The following is a 14,609-nucleotide window of genomic DNA, read 5'->3' on the forward strand; positions in this document are numbered from 1 at the left end:
CAAAACACCCCACTTTAAGTCCCTTATTAAATTACAAACTACCAACACTGTTGAAGCTCTTTCTAATCCTGAGTGGAAACCTACCAAGCTGATAATGATGATTTAATAACTAACAATACTTGGACTTTGGTCCCTCACCCAACTGATATGCACTTGGTGAGGTGAAAATGTGTTTTTAGAAGTTAAATATAACATTGATGGCTTAGTTCAAAGATATAAAACTAGGCTGGTATAGCTAAGAGATTTCAACGAACATTAAGAGTAGATTATTTTAAAACATTTGGTCTAGTTTTTAAAGTTGCCACCATTTGAATTATTCTTAGATTAGTTGTGTATGGCTAGACCATTAAATAGATTGATATTAATAATGTCTTCTTAAACAGGGATTTAGAAGAGCAAGTGTAACTGAGTCAACTTGAGCATTTTGCTATGTCAATAATGATTTCAAGTGCATCAGTAAAATGAACAGAGATTTGTTTGGTTTAAAACAGGCTTTTAGGTTCTGATTTCAAAAATTGAAGGTTGTATTGTTGTCTTAGGGCTTTGTCAGTGTTATAGTGGGCACCAATATCTTTTTATATCAGACTAACCACAAGGTTATATATGTGTTAGTATATGCTGATGATATAGTCCTCACTAAATATGATGTGGAGCTAATTGACATTTTAGTAAAACATTTGAATGATAAATTTTCCTTAAAGGTCTTATGATTTCTTCATTATTTCCTTCACTTTTTTTTTTTCCTTTTTTGGTTAGGTGAAAATATATTTGTACAAAGAAACAACGGGCCAAGCAAGGGCCCGGACAAACAGACTAAGCTCACCCATCTCCAGGGGAGTACAATGAAGGAAAAGACTAGATCCAAACCAGGCTTGCATCATAAACGTACAAGCTAGCGATGGTCAATTCCTTTTGAAGACTTATCAGAGTTTCTACAATGATAAAATTCAGAGAAACAAAAAAACAACATTAATATAATAAAACCACCTGGAGCTGCAATGGGTCTGTTTCAGGAAAACCACCAGGAGCTGTTGGGGAAATTGCAGATCAACCTGGAAAAAATTCCAGAGAGGCCAAAAGGCCAAACCTGGGACTGGAGGAAGCTGCGGCATGAGGAAGGAGCAGGTGCAATAGCAGAAACCTTGACAACAGCACATTCTACAAAAATAGAGAATTTTGACCGAAGTAGTATATAGTAGCCATACAGAGGACTTTGCAGATCACCAACAAGCAGTATATAACAGTAAAGAAATCCACATGCAAAAAATTATCCAACAGCAAGTATAGGACATCAGAGGCAGTCAGCAGATTAGCTAGCCAAAACACGTCCGAGGAAAGCAACAAAGGACCACAAGTGCACTAGGCAGCATCAGCTTGCTTTAAATTGGTAACCACCTGCAGTAACCAAGCAAATATCTTGCCAAGGAGAAATGTAGATTTGCAAGAAGCACTGTGCAAGGAGCAGGTTGAAAGAAAAATCTTCAAGAATGAGGATATGTAGCTGTGGCCAGGACAGTGAGTGCATTCTTCTGTAGGAAGGTTCTTGAAAAGCTGATCAACACCCTTGCACTAGAAATATCTAGGAGAGTAAACATGCAGCAGGGAGGATAAACCAAGTAGTAAGTCATGTAGTAATCTAATTTTAGCAACTTTCAGGAAATGAGGAGAAGCAGCAGGTCTGGATTAACTAAATTTCCAGAAACCAGCCGCCAACAAGGCTCCAAGCATAACAGCTGAAAAATAGAACCTTTGATAGAAAAAAAAACTTCCTCTTGCACAACATCTTGGACATGTTCTTGGGCATGTTGCAGAGCTTGTTTAAATATGCACATTGGCAGGTCCTATTTCCTAGCTATTCTTCCATTACTCCATGAGGGTTGCGCATTTGTAAGCTCAGTGCGTTTGTCCCCCACTAATCTTCTTATGTTCTCCTTAATGCATTCCTTGGATTGCATGCCTCTTGAAAAAATTCTGTTGTTTCTTTCTCTCTAGATAATATAGGTAGTTGCTCCCAACCTCAATTTTCCCATCACATGCTTCAATTTATTCCTTTTCCATTCTCTTGCATTTATTTCAATATACCTCATCCAAGGTTGACCTCCATAGTCCAGCTCAAATCTCTCAAGAATTTCTTTCCAAATGTAACTACTAAAATTACATTGGAAAAAGAGGCAGTTGATGTCCTCATCATGAGAGCCACATAACACACAAGTTGCGGAATTTATGATTCCAATTCTATGTAACTTGTCCTTCATAGAAAGCTTTTGTTTCATGGCTAGCCACAAGATAACAACATGTATTGAAATGAATTTTTTATGCCAAACTATATCAGCCCAACTAACTTCATTTCTCCTTGCATGAAATTCATTCAAGCTGAACTAATAGAAAATGTCTGATTAGGGCTAGGGGTCCAAACCAAAATATCTGATTTTCTAGTAAAGTGATCTTTAACCAACTCCTTAACCTCTATTAAGTCTACCGAGTTTTCCATTGACCATTTCCAATCCTTACCATTTATGATATCCTCCATTTTAGCATTTCTCCTAAGACTTGAATCATCAATAATTCTATTGTCATACTTATCAAGAAGCGAGCCCACTGGGTGCCAATTGTCCATCCAAAGAAAAGTATTTTCCCCATTCCCAATACGGTGTTGGATTCTATCTCTCATATCCTCTCTCAACTTTATTAGCTTCTCCCAATACCATAGGTTATCATTAATGGTTTTAATCTCCCAAAGGCTCTTACCTTTAAGCCTATTTGTTTTCATCTAATTTACCTATACGAAGGAGCTCTTGATTTGAGTGAGGTCCCAAAGATTCTTGGTCATAGCCGTTTTATTCTAGTCTTTGCTTTTCATGGTACCCAAAGCACCTTCCTTCTTTGAAGCACAAACTTCCTCCCAAGCAACTTTAGCTTTGTTATGGTTAAGGTTGATGTCTGACCAAAAGAAGGACTAAAGCTTGGCATCTATCTCCTTATAAAAAGGGAGACGATCAATAAATTTGAATGCTAAAAAGGATAGATTCAATCAACATTAGTCTTCCAACATAGAAGAGGAATTTAATATTGCAAGAGGTAATTATACCATGGTTTTTATTTATGAGCAGTTTGCAATCTTTCAAGGAAAGCTTAGTAAAGACCATGGGAACTCCAAGGTATTTAAAAGGAATAGTCCCAACTTCAAAATTTGAGGATCTCCTTCAACAAAACTTTCTCTTCATTGATGACCCCAGAAAGGTAAATGTTGCTTTTGGTGTTGTTAGCTTTCAGTCCTGACTAGTTATTGAAAGTACATAAAGCTTCTTTGATGAGCTTTAATGATTTTTCTTTGGCCTTTCAAAAACTGAGGAGGTCATCTATAAAACAAAGGTGAGAAATTTTGCTTTCTTTACACTTCCAATGAAACTCACCTTTTCCATCACTTTGGGGTCACTAGAAATGCTTTTGTTAAACACCTAAATCAATCCAAATATGAACAAGATTTGCTTTTTAAGGCCAAAATGTTTCAAGCAAAACCATTTGAGATTAGCACTAGGCTGTCCCTTGATGAAAACCTAACTTTTAAGAATTCTTCTGTCTATAGAAGCATTATAGGTGTTTTTACAATATCTTACTTTATCTAGGCCAAATATTGCATTCTCTGTCAATAGACTGAGTCAATTTTTGCTAAAAACCAACATTTTTTCATTAGAAAGCTTACAATAAGGTTCTTAGATACATAAGTTTGCAGTTAAACTATTTTCTTTTATGTTGATTAGGTTAATAGTTTACATGAAAAAAGGTGTACAACCAGTTATTGTCATTTAATGGAATTCTACACAAAGCAAAGGGTTGAAGCTTTATTTTCAACAGAGGCTAAATATATGCAAAACACTAATCCAACCAACAATATAAATTAATTGCTAGGATAATAAGTTTATCTATTAGACCTGGTCTTAATTTTTGCGCTCCTCTAATGATATGGCGTGATAATCAAAGTGCTAGTTCATATAGCCTTTAATCCAATATATTTTGTCAAGACCAAGTATGTAAAAATAGAAGCCCATTATATTTGTGATAAAGTCACTAGCATACGGTTGGTCATTAAATATGTTCCAAGTGAGTTTCAAAACGTTAATATTGTCATAAAACTCTTAGTCGCTTATCAATTTTCTATACATAGGCTTTCTCTCAATCTATATAGATTAGAATCATTTGAAGATGTTTCAACAATCTCTTGTATTCACATTCTAAAATCTTAAAAAAACTTAGAGTTCTCTAATAACAAATTCAATAAATTCATCAAAGAGTGGTGATTGTTCTGTAGTCAAATAATTTCTGTATTGACTACACTAATTTTCTGATGATAACTGCTAGGCAAAGAAACAATAGTTAATTGTGGTTATTGTTACCTATTAGAATGTTCTAGGTTAATGCTAAAGTATTTTCTCGTTATTGGTTGTTGTAAGATTATTTGATGCTCAATTAGTAGTAATTGATGCTGAATATGGATTGAAACTAATTGATGTTGCAAGATTGTGAGATATGTTAATTGTTGAAACTGATGTCAATGATTAAACAATGCAATTTGTGTGACATGGTGATCATTGGAACTAGTGTCTATGGTTGAAACCTATAGTTTGCTGAAAATATAGACTGGGTTTGTTATTATTGAAAAATCCATATTGTTAAACTAATAAGATCATATACTATACTTGATTTTACCTAAAAAGCCAAGAAAGGTATTAGAATATTAAAAGATATTAGAAGCCACTCATAACAAATCCTAGTACCTATCATCTAAAAGAGTTATGAATTGGGATGTAAATAGAATAAAAATTATTGATTAAATATTATACAATTTATAATATTACATGACAATTTGAATAGGAATATGAATTCTATGACAATTCCTAATCTTATGAAATAAGAAAAATAATGTACACATCAAGAACAAAATCAAACAAAATTAGAATCATCTAGAATAGGAATGAACATGTTATTTAACACTCCCCTGAAATTATAGCAAGAACTTACAAAACTACAATTATTGACAAAACGAGAGAAAACGCTCACAAAACAGTCTCATTCTAAAAATATTTGCAACCTGAGATATGCTAGGAATATGTTGGAGTCGAATAGCCTCACGAGCAACCAACACACAAATGAAATATAGATCAATGTTGATATGTTAAGTGTGAGTATGAAACAGGGATTGGTAGGCATGTGTAGAGCTAATTAATTGTCATAAAATAGAAGTGGAGTGAATACAGTGGAATACCGAGCTTCTATAAAAGATAAAAAAACCATAAAACATCAACAGTCACATGTGCAAGTGTATGATAGTCAAACTCTACATTAGAAGGGGACACAACAACTTATTTCTTGGTAGTCCAATAAACAAGGTTGCGTCCAAGAAAAATTCAACCATTAGTGACGGAGTGTCATATGGAAACACCAGTCGCTCAATTAACATTCAAATAGGCAATAAAATGAAGGCTAAAGTCATAATGAAAGGTGAGGCCATGAAATAGGGTGCCTTTAATAGACCACAAGATATGTTTGATTGTACACATGTCTTTGTAAGTAGGAATAGATAGTTGCTAAGCTACTTGATTGATAGCAAAGACGATGTTAACCAAATGAGAGTAAGATACTGAAGGCCACCAACCATCCTATGATAAATGTAACTTCTAGAAATGGGACATCATCAATGATTGGTTATGGTTTGGAACTAACAAAAGGGATAACACAAGGAGCACATATGTCAAGTTAGAAGTGACAACGAAAATTGACGATATAGCATCATTGAGTTAGATTCAAAGTGGTAGACTAGCAAACAACTTCCATACCAAAAAAGAAATTGAGTGTACCCAAATCTAGACAAGCAATGACACAATATAAGATAGAGACACAATCTATAATAATCGAGGCATCAAAATCTATAACAACTAAATCATCCATATAAATAAGTGGAATCACAATTGATGTAGATGTACGATGAATAAATAATGAGTGATCAAACTGACTATTAAGAAACCTATAGTCAAGTAAAAAGGAATACAAATGATGATAACACACTAGAGGTGCCTGTTTAAGGCTATAGATAACCTTAATAAGACGACAAACATGAGATGGTTGATTGGGGTCTATAAACCTAAGAGGTTACTCTATGAGCACTTTTTCAATGACATACCCCTAAAGAAAGGCATTCTTGACATTGAGTTTGCATAACAACTATTCATACATAATTACGATAGTAAGAACTATGCGGATAATAGTCGATTTGACAATAGGACTAAATGTATCTCTAAAATCTACACATATCTATTGTTGAAAACCCTTGGCAATCAAACGAGCTTTATACCTCTCAATAGACCCATCTACATAACATTTGACCTTGTAAACCTAATGACAACCAACTAAATTCTACTAATAAGATGACAAAATAAGAATTTATTTGTTATTTCTCATTAGAGTTTCATATTCTTCACTCATCATCTTATGCTAATAAGGAAATGACTAAGTTTGCTTGAAGGTGGTTAGCTCATAGAATACAAGATTAGTAGCTTCAATAATAAGAGCCTGAGGAAGCACATGAAGAGAGGAATCCATGATCTCATTGATGCTCTAAAACTTAGGCTAGATAGATGATGTCTTAGATTAATCAAATAATAAGGTCTTCTTAGAGGTGAAAGTAACTGAAGGTGAAATATGAGAACTAGCAAAGTCTATGAGCAGTGGATAGCTATTGTTAGGCTACACAAGACCAAATGGCACTATATAAACACTAGATAGAGGTGGGCCAACCATATTTAAGAGCTAAATAGTTATAGACAAGACTAACAAGGAGCGAAACCTTGAAGAAGGATCTAAGAAGAGAGAAACAATACCATAGACAAGAAAGACAATCTCATGAAACTATATATGGAGACAATGACACCGACGATGTGAAGTATCATACCCTAAGAATAAACATATAGTAGACTAGAGTGCCAATTTATGTAGAGTAGTTGGGGTGAGCAAAGGATATAGACACAACCAAAAGTACATAAAAATTCATTATTTGGAAGACAGTGAAAAAGAACTTCAAAAGGACTCTTATCCATGAGTAATGGTGTGGGCAACCTATTACCCAAAAGCACAATAATAAAGAAAGTCTCCACTAAAAAGCAGGGGGCAAGTCAACTTGCAATAAAAGACAATGTCATTTTTTCCACTATGTCATTATGTTTGCTCTCAACAACACTATTTTGAGTAAGAGTGTAGGGATAAGATAATTGATGTGTAATACCATGTGACTCAAGGAAGAAACGAAATAATTTGTTATCAAATTCACTATCTCCATTAAAAAAAATAATTTGAATAAAACAAGAAAGAAGGTTTTCTATTATTAATTTAAATTTAACAAATACATCAATAACGTTAGACTTTCTAAACATAATGTGTAACCATGCATGCCAACTAAAATCAGCAACAATAGACAAATAATACCAAAATGTTGACAAAGATAGGATGGGAGCAATACCCCAAACATTAAGGTGAAGAAGCTCAAAAGGGCGGCAAGCAATAAAAATACGTTTGGTAAAAGAGAGACAATGACCTTTACCAAGATGACATATTTGACAAACAAATGAGAGATCTAAGCTAGACTAGACATTGAGGTAAGTATAGTTTTGAACAGTATAAAAGATGGATGATCAAGACAATGATGTTAGATATCAAACGAGACACGAATAAACGAATAGGCTATAATGACAAGAGAGTCAACGAATAAAGATGTTACTGTTGTGACCAAAGAGAAGAATTAACATTGCCTATTTGTCCTTAATCACAAAACCAAACGAGTCAAGAAGACAAAAAAAAAAATTAGTATTAGAAGTAATGAATGGACAACAAATTTTTATGTAATGATTGAACAAACAAGCCATCAAATAAGATAATTAGAGAATGAAGAGATTTAGATAAATAAATAGACCCTTGATGTGAATTGACAATGAATCACTATTACCAACAATCACAAAAGACATACTAGTGTGAAGTTAAGGAGAGGATAGGATCAAAGCATTAGGTGTCATATGATATATAGACCAATGTCCAAAACCTAATTTGAATAAGAGAGAACACACATGAAAATAGCAGCAAAATGAGTAATCACTGAATCTTCTGTATAGGCAAAATTTTCTCGCTATGGACAAACACGAGCAGAATGCCCATGTTTATCTCAAATTTGGCAAGCATTTTGAGGAAAACACCAGGCAGAGTCTAGATTAAAGGAAGTTGATATGAGGGTTGAGATTGCTGGCAAGAAGCAGATTGTCCACTATTACCATGAACATGACTAGGCTTATTATAGCCATGAAAGTTGCGTTTATTAGAAGACTTGGACAAACCCAATGATTGTAGGGAGGATAAAGTAGGAGTCATAGCAACAACTAAAGGAAACATACCAAAGAATTTTTTTAAGGATCCTTATCATGAAGGAGAACATTATAGAGTTCATCAAATGTAGTGGATAACCGAAAATGTAAGAAAATAAAGAAGGATTGGTACTCAAGACCTAAACCATCAACAACATGCTCTACAAAATCAGTATTTGGAATAGAAAAATAAATTGTAACAAGAGAATCAAAGATAAACTTGGCATCAATAAGATAATCAACCATTATCTGATCTGAATCTTTCCAAAAAGTGCATAACTTGTCATAAATAGAGTAAAGATGGATCCCAAAATTTGGATTCAAGAAATCATAAAGCAAGGACCATGCTTCAAAAGTAATAGCACAAAGCAACAACAAGGACTGAACAAGTGTAAGAGATATATGGATTTAATTCAAGTCAACACCAATCTATCAACTCATAAATAGTGAGAATGAGATAGATTAGGAGTGCCATCGAGTAGGAATGGTGGCAGTGATCGTGCATCACAAGCAATCAAAAGTTGCAAATTGTGAATCGCAAGAACATCAAGAAGTAGAGACTTCCATGCACTATGAGTATCGCAAACCATGAGTGAAGAAAAATAGCTCTCGATCTTGACCATTATAGGTAGTAAGGACATTAGGAAAACAGAGCCCATATTAGTAGTGGTTATAGTAATTGATGGGAAGGGCAATAATAGCACAGACGAAAAACTAACCACCATTGGAGAAAAATTATTTATGGTGTGAAAATGGGTTGTCGATATGGAGAAATCAAGGGATGGACAACCATGAGGGATGGTGACCATAGTTGTCTTAACATTAGCCATGGGCAATATGTCGATCGATTAGAAGACATCTATTCTAATGGAGAGATCACAATGACAAAAGACGAGCAACAACCAAGAAACATCTATGAAGAATTTGACTAAAGTAGGCATACAAAACAAAAAGAGGGAGGCATTCAAGAACAATGCAAAATATGAGAGAAACCATTATGTTTACATCAAAAGGAAGAGAACTTCATGGGAGACGGATGCTAAGTTGATGGCAGCATAGTCTCTGGCAGATAGAAAGCTAGAGATGGAGAAGGATGAATGATGGAAAAGGAGCAATATTCTTGGATAAGAGAAAGGGTGCGTTAAAAAGATTTTAAAAGCTAAGGGTGAAGGTGAAAATAGGAAAAATATTGGGGGTCAGTTGAAATTTGCCAAAGTGCAAAGAGAAAACCTTAAAAACAGAGGGGAATGCAGTTTTACAAAAATGGAAACATTTAGTGTTTGGAAGGAAAAAGACAAATTTTAATGTTGAAAAGTATAAGAGGATTTTAGCTACTCTAATACCGAAAGTGTTATGAATTGGTGTGTAAATTGAATTAATATTATTGATTAAATTTATGATTTATAATATTACATGATGGTTTGATAGGAATTTGAATCTTGTGAGGATTCCTAATCCTATGAAATAAGAAAAATAATGTACACACATCAAGAGCAAAATCAAATAAAATCATAATCATCTAGAATAAGAATGAATATTTTATTTAACATCATTTGTCTCTTCTTCAAGTGACCTCAATATGTCCGAGCAATGCCAATGACATAGTCATTAACCTTTTCATAGTTGTCTTTGCTATGCATTATGATGTGAATGATTTTTTTGTATAGTTTGACCATGAGGAACTGGCTTAAGACCACTTTTGGTTTTTTTGATTCTATTAGTTCTTTTAGGGGTTTTCTCTTGAACTCTATCATTGTAGAAACCCTTATAGGCCCGCTAGCTTTGTATAGTCTTTTCTTGGGTAGTGGCACCAATTCTAGTTTGCTTCTGCTATCCTGTAGCTAGGCAGAGTGAGCTTAGTTAGTTCATAAGCTCTCTTTTGTAGGTGCCTTGTTTTCGTCTATATATACCTTGTTATCCCAAAAAAAAAAAATGTAGATTGTTGACTGTGAATCGCGTTGCTGGAACTGTTGTTTGTACTTAATTGGAAATTGCAGATTGTTAAAAATAAATATTGGATATAATAATTTTGAAAAATCCAGATTGGTTGAGTAAAATAATACAGATTGTGAATTGTGAATAGTGTTATTGAGAACAAGACGTTGTTGATTAAAAAATCCAGATCGTTGACTTAATTGGGAAGCGCAAATTGTTTTTGTAATTGGAGTGCAGACTTGTGGTTGAACAGCCCATTTTATGTAATTCAATTAAAAAAGATCTCATTTCTTGCTTCCAGTTCTCTCAAATTTTCTTCGGTTCTTCATTTCTCAAACGTTGGATTCATACATATTTCTTGATGATGCAAATTTTACTATGTCATAGCTGAAATACTGTTTAATGGAAGGCGGACCAGGCATTGGTCAAGGAATAATAAAGTAATCATTCTTGGGCACCAAGCTTAGAGGAAGACAATTTTTGCTTTCAATTATTATTATTTTTTTCTCAACAAAAAGAAAGTTCACTCAAAAACCAGCTAGAATATATTGAATATTCAACACATTTGTAATTTAATAGCTGCATGTTTCCAAATTTGAATCGCTCAAATGTAAAACAAATAGCATTATAGAAAAGTATGATTACAACTACAAGTCAATGACAATGAGTGATCTGAAGAAAGAATTGACTTGGACTTCTTCCAAAATAAACTTAAACGAAATATGTACGGAAGAAACAAAACAAATTACTAATCAGACGTTTAATGCAAAATTCATTCAGATTCATTTTATTTGTGGAAAAGTCTTTAATTACTGCTTACCCATGTTTAGTATCAGAGCGAATGAATCTACGTGCGCATGAGTCAACAGCATCGCCGAATTTGATTATTTTGGGACGAAAATTCTTTCGAAAGAGACAGATTTTTATAGCAATTTCCTATGTAATTTATTGTCCACCATTTGTTTGAATGTGTCAACGATTACTAGTCACTTTGTCAACTTAAACTGAAGTCTATAAATATCATCGGGCTTTTCTTCGAATGAACACATTACTCCATCTGCCTTCTCTTTGAACGAGTACGAACATTACTACATTCTTAATTAATTTTTCAGATTCCAAGTCGCAACACAAAAGCAAGAGCATTGATGGGTGACTTAGCAAAGAATTGGAAGCAGCTAAGCGGAGAGAATGAGTGGGAAGGTCTCTTGGATCCTCTTAACATCAATCTCCGCAAATATATAATTCACTACGGCGAGAGGGTTCAAGCTGTTTATGATTCCTTCAATCACGACAAGTCATCTGCATTGTATGGATTTCCTCTATACGCGCCCAAAGATCTTTTCTCCAACGTTGGCCTAGAGAAAGGAAATCCTTTCAAGTATACCGTCACCAACTATCTCTACGCAATGACAGATATTGATTCCAGCATTGATTGGATAGTCAAGGACCAATCTTCGTGGATCGGTTACATTGCAGTGGCCACAGATGAAGGAAAGGCTGCTTTAGGACGAAGGGACATTCTCATTTCATGGAGAGGAACTCTTTTGACTGGCGAATGGTTGAAGGATGTTAATTGGCCTCTAACTTCAGCTTCCAACTTACTTGGGGAAACTCATCACAATCCTAAACCTCATGTGCACCAGGGATTTCATTCACTCTACACATCGTCAAACCCAAAATCACAATACATAAATTCAGTGCTAGAGATCAGGTATCCAAAAAAGCTAAGATCATGAGAAAATCCTAATCCAAATATTGAGCTTTTACTTAACAGTTTAAAATTTGGGATAATATGATTTTCGAGTCACTAATGAATGGATATTTTTTCTAACTAATTACTTCATATATAGGTACTGAGTGCACTTAGGAAATTGGTAGATAAGTACAAGGACGAGGAAATCAGTATAACAATAACAGGTCATAGCTTGGGTTCAGCACTTGCAACATTGAATGCAGTGGACATAGTTTCCGGAGGATATAATAAGCCCACGGGATCAGATCAAGCATGCATGGTCACAGCTTTCGTGTTTGCAAGCCCCAAGGTGGGAGACAAAGGCTTCAAGACTGCGTTCAACAAACTCAGCAATCTTCATCTTTTGCACATCAGAAACATCAACGACATAGTTCCTAAATTGCCTTTTATTTTCTACTTTAAAGTGGGAAAACAATTCAAATTTGACACTACCAAGTCAACCTACGTAAAGGCTGATACTGCTAAGCGAATAGGTGCTTTGCATAAGTTGGAGAATTATCTTCACGGAATTGCAGGGACGATGTCTGAAGAGAGTGGTAAATTTGAATTGATTGTTAAACGTGATATTGCACTCTTGAACAAAGGGGCGGATCTTTTGAAGAGCGAATTTGGTGTACCACCTGAATGGTGGGATCCTATGATGAACAAAAGAATGGTTCAACAGAATGATGGCTCATGGAAGTTAGAGTATTATGTTCCAGAGTGTCCTAGTGCTTAATTTTCTTGACAAAAAAAAATGTTGTGTTTTAGAACTCAGCTGGGGATCCTAGTTAAAGCTCTTTTGTTCATTTTTTAGTTTTTGTGTATTTAATTCATTTTTTTTAGCTTGTATCTCGGTCTGACTATAATAAATGTCATTGGTATTTTTCCATTGTTTATACGATGTAATATTTGTAGAATAAATTAATGTTCAGTATTAGAATCCCAAATATGGCTACTTATTGATTTTTCCATAAGCTACGTTTGCATCACTGCCATATGTCACCAGTACTTGTTAATAAGGTAATTTGGGTTTCTAAAGGGGTGTTGAAGTGTAATTTTCTTTTTATTGGTAAGTATGTTGAAGGCTAACCTTTTTCTTTTTTGGGTAAGTATGTCCAAGACTAACCTTGTTGGATCCAAACTATTTGGGTACCAAAGAGCAAATGAATGAATGTGCCTTGCAAGTTTACCTTGGACACTAGATGTTCAAGACACATAACAAGGGATAAGAGTTTATTCTCCTCGTTGAAGGCCAAAGATAAAGGAAACATCAACTTTGGCGACAACTCCAAAGGAAGGATAATTGACATCAGTATAATAGGTCATTCTTTTTTCTCTATTAATAATGTTTTGTTACTTGAAGATCTTAAATATAATTTACTTAGCACAAGTCAATTATATAACAGACGCTTCAAAATTAGTTTTTATTTATTAAGTTGTGAGATTGTTGATGCTAGCACAAATGTCATTACATTCATTGAACATAGACATTTTAATATTTACATTATAGACTTGCACGACATTGTATCTAGAGACCTATGTCTCATGTCAACTGAGGAGGACATGTGGCTATGATATGAGAGGTTAGGACATGATGTTTTGGAAAAACTTTCAAAAAGAAATTTAGTAAAAGGTTTACTAAACTAGTTTTAAAAAATAATCATATGTGTGATGCTTGCATGAAAGTAAAACAAATAAGAGTTTGCTTTAAACCAACAAATTGTGTTTCAACTTCTAGACCCTTACAATTTAATATGATTTATGAAAATTGTTATAAGATTGAGTATAAAACCTGAAATTTCTATGGCAAGGCCTGTGACTTGTGAAGACAATATAATTTTTAGAGCCTTCTGAATTATTTTTTTAACTTGAATATTTTTATAAATAAATTAACATGACTAGTTTAATCTTGGAAATTTTTACAATTTTATAATTTATATGATATTTATTAAAATTGTTACAATATTGTATGTCTAATCTAGAAGATTTTTAACACAGTTAGTGATTTACTAAAGAAATTGTCTTACTTAGTTTTTTTAAATCTTTTTCAGGTTGATTTTTTATTTGTTTAAACCATAGATATGTTAAGTTTATTTTTGAAAATTTTCATAATTCTTAAATTTATATAGAATTTTATAAAATAACTATAAACTTGAGCCATCAAACCTGAAACTATTAATAGTGTTCTTAACTTGTGGAAGAAATTAATTTTTCAAGAGTATTTTATATCCATTTAAGTTGAATATTTTTTTAGTAAACTATTTATACATCTTCTTTGTCCTTGCTAAGTTTTGTTATATTTCTATTTGTATAGAAATTTATAAAATTCATGAAAAAAAGGTTATATGGTGTAGACATGTGTTAGTCAGATGTAGGGTTGTTCATTTGGGTACCTTTAAAATTTGTAAAATAAGGTTTGAATTGAGGTTTTTCAATGGAATCTAAAACGATTTCTAAGAGTTATTGATACAAGTTGAATTCATTGATTGTGGCTAGGAATCCAGTAGGTTTTGCATAGTAGCTTGAAACATATAAGG

The 14,609-nt window shown here is 33.7% G+C and overlaps 1 protein-coding gene across 1 annotated transcript; it reads left to right on the forward strand.

The window, feature by feature from the left end:
• The first annotated feature begins 998 nt into the window (after positions 1 to 998).
• Positions 999 to 12,808, forward strand: LOC123219689 (phospholipase A1-IIgamma-like). Its single transcript, XM_044641681.1, has 4 exons — positions 999 to 1,195; positions 3,111 to 3,240; positions 11,450 to 11,971; positions 12,188 to 12,808. Exons 1-4 carry the CDS (start codon positions 999 to 1,001, stop codon positions 12,806 to 12,808), a joined length of 1,470 nt encoding a protein of 489 aa, XP_044497616.1.
• Positions 12,809 to 14,609: the final 1,801 nt, after the last annotated feature.

This window comes from Mangifera indica, chromosome 6 (assembly GCF_011075055.1).
Source record: "Mangifera indica cultivar Alphonso chromosome 6, CATAS_Mindica_2.1, whole genome shotgun sequence".
In the NCBI taxonomy this organism is placed as follows: Eukaryota; Viridiplantae; Streptophyta; class Magnoliopsida; order Sapindales; family Anacardiaceae; genus Mangifera; species Mangifera indica.